Genomic DNA, 4475 nt, shown 5'->3' with positions numbered 1-4475 from the left:
AACATGCAGGTAGAGGACATTGGAGGTCGTAGAGGATCCCTCACAGCAGAGAAAGGAAATGACGTCACCCTGTTATCTGCGGATCCCCCGAAGATACAGAGGACCAATCACAGCTGGAATACTGAGGTAGCTCATGTAGATGGCGACACACAAAGACGATTCACCGGCATCCGCTCTCCCAGCATGCACAGCAAAGTCAGACACATTCACTCGTCACACCAACCGGGATCACAACATTCACCAAACTCATCCCGAGCACTGCAGGGAGTAATGGCGGCTGCAGTGTATGGTCAACCAGGAGGGTGCACAGGGGGGGGGCAGCAACCAGGAGGGTGCACAGGGGGGCAGCAACCAGGAGGGAACTGTCAGTCTACTCGATTCCACTGACATCTGGTGTCATATCTCAGATTCTGAACCAAAACCAGCAGGAAACCTCTCTGAGGGTAGGACAGTAACGCCGCACACCGCCCAGAAGCATATTCCTCCACCACGGACTATGTTGGTGCCATGCAAATACAGAATATCAATAATACTCACTATCCCTGGATACAACACAGATCAGCTCACTGAAGACACACAATGCTCAGAGTACAGACAGACTGCTCATCCCCGGCACTCTGATCTCTCCCTCCTCCCAGCGGCTGGACATCCCTGCACCTTACTTCTTAAAGGAGAACTATGTGGTCAGGGCTTTTCCCCATAGTTCTCCTTAGGGTAACGGGAGGACACAAACTAGCGTCCTCCCGTCACCCTAGGCTCAGTATATAGAGAGCTACAGCTCGCGGTATACCGAGATGCCGCAGCCGGGATGGATCCCGACAATGCTGTCTGGATCCGCCCAGCTGCGTGAGTGACAGTTGGCTCCGCCCATCTAGAGGCAGAGCCAGCTGTACCCGCCCCCTCCCCCGTCCAAATCGTATACTGATCTCCCGTCACAGAGCCGTGCCGGTCCCGGCCGCATCGAGCACAGCGGATCTCGGGACCGGCAGTGACAGCTGCTAATACAAGCGATCGGGCGCCTCGAGACACTGGACCGATTGAATGTAAAGCTCCCGGTGCCGGCCGACTCCTGAATGAGGCCTAACACGTAAAAATACTCCAAAAACATAGAAGCGCAGTCGCCTCACACACACAGGACGGAGAGAACGCACAACTAATACAACATTTCACAATTCGTTCCGCAGTCTCTGGAGTCATACAAATATTTACATTCGTTTACCGGAGAACATAAAAAAAAAATTAATAAATTAATCTGCACTCTTCGAGGAATTATCCATCTCAGGACAGGAAACGGGGCTCCTCGTTCAGTGCACGGTGCATAAAGACATAATAATAATAATACAGATCACATGATGAAGAGAACCGCTCACGGTGGTCACGGTGACGGCATTTCGGCATCACTATACAAAGGAATGTAGCGTCACATGGCGCGGTGAGGACGTCATATGGAGGGTGGGGGATGGGGGGGTACTGCTTCCTTCCTTTATACATTGATTGATAACAGAACACGGCTGTCCTCATCTCCCGATCCATACATCCGCACGAGCAGCTGAAAGAATAGTAAACACGGCCCTGGCTGCAGGATTCAGCACTTCCGGGCCACTCACAATGATTGAGACACTCTGATCCAGAGCAAGGTACAGCAGCATGAGCTCCATCACTGATAGACGCAGAGGAAGAACCCGGCCAGCAGGGGGAGCAAGTTCAGCATTAGAAGCCACAAGGTGACCACCAAGTTGGAGGATCGAGAGCAGAGATCTGGAAGGAGACGAGGAAGAGATTATTATTCAGGATTTATATATCGCGCCAACGGTATGCGCAGCGCGCTCCAAGGATGGCGCGTTTCCTGTACTGGAGTCACGGAACATGGCGGCACTCTGAACCAAGGAAAGAAAGGCTTCCCAATACAATGTGACAGATCAATATACCGGTCCCCGGCAGTGTAGTCCTATCACTCTGTGCAGGCACCACAATGTCCCCGGTGGTGTAGTCCTATCACTCTGTGCAGTGCAGGCACCACAATGTCCCCGGCGGTGTAGTCCTATCACTGTGCAGTGCAGGCACCACAATGTCTCCGGCGGTGTAGTCCTATCACTGTGCAGTGCAGGCACCACAATGTCCCCGGCGGTGTAGTCCTATCACTCTGTGCAGGCACCGCAATGTCCCCAGTGGTGCAGTCATCGCATTGCACAACCACCACCACAATATGGTACTACTGGGAGACAGTTGCACATGTGCGGACATTGGTGTGAGCTGGCCATCCTTTGAGGAAAGCCAGCCCACTCAGACTTGTAGTGTTGGGTCCACTATCGCAGTACTGCCTTTTGACAGCTTGAGGGCGCTGCTTCATTATTTCCTGATGGGATTAGCTGAACAGTTCCTGTAAAACCCGTCTGACTCTCCTCTGCGGTATCACAACTATAATTACAATGCTAAATGTGTTTATGATGGAAGCAGTGGCGTAACAATCGCCATAGCGACCCAGGCGGCCGCTATGGGGCCCAGGCACAGGGGGGCCCGGCCAGGGCATCCCTCTGATGCCGTGCGAGCCGCCTGGGTCGCTATGGCAAATCAGGGTGCTGGCTGTCACTGACACAGCCCCTGCGATTGACAGGTACGAGGTGTGCAGCCCATCTGAGACCCTGCAGAGCCCACTATAGAGAGTCTTTGGCGGGCTCTGCAGGGTCACTCTCAGGTGGGCTCTGCAAGTGGCATAACTAGCAATCACGGGGCCCCATACAAAATGTTGCTATGGGGCCCTGTGATTTCTAGTTACGCCCCTGGATGGAAGTATATAAGATTTCCTTCCCCTCAGTCTTGATACTTTGTGCCTTCCCCCGGTATAGATATATATCAATAAATGAAGGTACCTATTGGGGCCAGTCTGGTCCCATTGTCTGGTGGTGGCTCTCGCTCAGGTGGGCACATGTCACAGAAGTCCGAGCAGGATGGGCACACTAGATGCCCCTCATAAAACCAGCCGTTGATGTTGGCACGGACGGCGAGTATCTGGCCAGCCTGGGAACACAGGTACGGAGAGTCTTCCACCCAGACTTGGAGGCCATCAGAGCAGCAGCTCACCTGAGAGGACAGACACGAGGAAGGTCAACAAGACAATCAGCTGAGATCACAGACAAGACCCAAGTCAATGGACCACCGATAAAAGGAAGACCTCCAACGGATGACCACGATGGGCCACTGGAAGCCTTTCCCCCGCCCAGCGCACACAATACAACCAGAACATTACCTGGTAACAGCCGCTGCCCCAGTCCGGGTAACTCATACGTTTCATACATTGCTCCATGACAAAGGCCGATCGCTGTTCCAGACAAGCAGAGTCCGGCCCATAACGCTCCGCACCGTAATTCCTGGAAGAAGCTAGAGAGCAAAGACACGTTTCATCAACAAGTCTGTGTGAGAGTATAGACCCGGAATGGTGAGCTGCACGAACTGCTCAATGAGAGAGGAGCCGCCCGACAGAGGAGCCGCCCGACAGAGGAGCCGCCCGACAGAGGAGCACAGTAAAGCGGTCAGACAGATTCACTGAGAGACACGGATACAATTATTGGGCGAGGACACATGCTTCACATTGCCAAACCCACCTGGCTGATTCTGCGCCAATGTACAGTCCGAGCTGCGCTGGAACTCTCCGCTCAGATGCCAACTGAATTCCTGTGTGAAGGGGCAAAAGTCGGCTATCTCAACTGCACCTCCGTAGTGTGGCAGGTCTTTAGGGGGAACCCCGGGGATGGCATCAAAGTACTGAACACCAGAGACAGGAAACAGAATTGTCACACCAGCTACACAAGACATGATGTCATATGGCGATACAAAATCCTTTCCCACGCCGGGTCTTTATACATCCCTCCCCTGCCGGGTCTTTATACATCCCTCCCGTGCCGGGTCTTTATACATCCCCCCCCCATGCTCTGCAGGGTGGCGATGCAAACTACTTGTCCACAGTAAAAGACATATACCTGATACTCCTGAGGGAGTCGCTGGGGAAACCTCTGCAGATTACATATTGCCACAGCTCTCTGGTCTTGCCTGCAGGCCAGTTTTAAAGGGTTACTCCTGAGTGTGTGGCAGAAGGGGCTGACACTGCGATTCCTGCAGAGAAAGTCCCATCAATTATCTCCTGATACGCACAGAGACGGTGCAGCACAAACCACATGTGTATATCGCATCACGTCCGTACCTCCTGCTCTGCTGATCAATCCAAAATTTACAGCTCTTCATGACAAAATCGCAGCCCTTCCCCCGGCCCCAGTCCAGTCTCTGCGCCATGCTGTAGTTGGCTCTGTACCAGCTGAAACAATAAATCAGTAATGTCATGGAACATACATACATAACATGCATAACATACATAACATGCATAACATACATACATACATACATAACAATACATACATAACAATACATACATAACATACATACATAACATACATACATAACATACATACATAACATACATA

At 52.2% G+C, this 4475-nt stretch overlaps 1 protein-coding gene across 1 annotated transcript in view; it reads right to left on the bottom strand.

Annotated features, from left to right (window-relative positions):
* Positions 1-1652: 1652 nt before the first annotated feature.
* Positions 1653-4475, bottom strand: part of LMLN (leishmanolysin like peptidase) — a 27397-nt gene continuing 24574 nt past the window's right edge. Inside the window, exons 14-17 of the mRNA XM_018574891.1 lie at positions 3603-3762; positions 3248-3378; positions 2871-3081; positions 1653-1758 (exon numbers count right to left, since the gene is read on the bottom strand). Of these exons, the coding sequence (XP_018430393.1) occupies positions 1658-1758; positions 2871-3081; positions 3248-3378; positions 3603-3762 (603 nt within the window). The 3' untranslated portion in view covers positions 1653-1657. The remainder of the gene's footprint in view (positions 1759-2870; positions 3082-3247; positions 3379-3602; positions 3763-4475) is intronic.

The sequence above is a fragment of the Nanorana parkeri genome, unplaced genomic scaffold (genome assembly GCF_000935625.1).
Source record: "Nanorana parkeri isolate BGI_ZX_2015 unplaced genomic scaffold, ASM93562v1 scaffold3337, whole genome shotgun sequence".
NCBI lineage: Eukaryota > Metazoa > Chordata > Amphibia > Anura > Dicroglossidae > Nanorana > Nanorana parkeri.
Note: the sequence above shows the minus strand (reverse complement) of the source record. Positions and strands in the feature narration are given on the sequence as shown.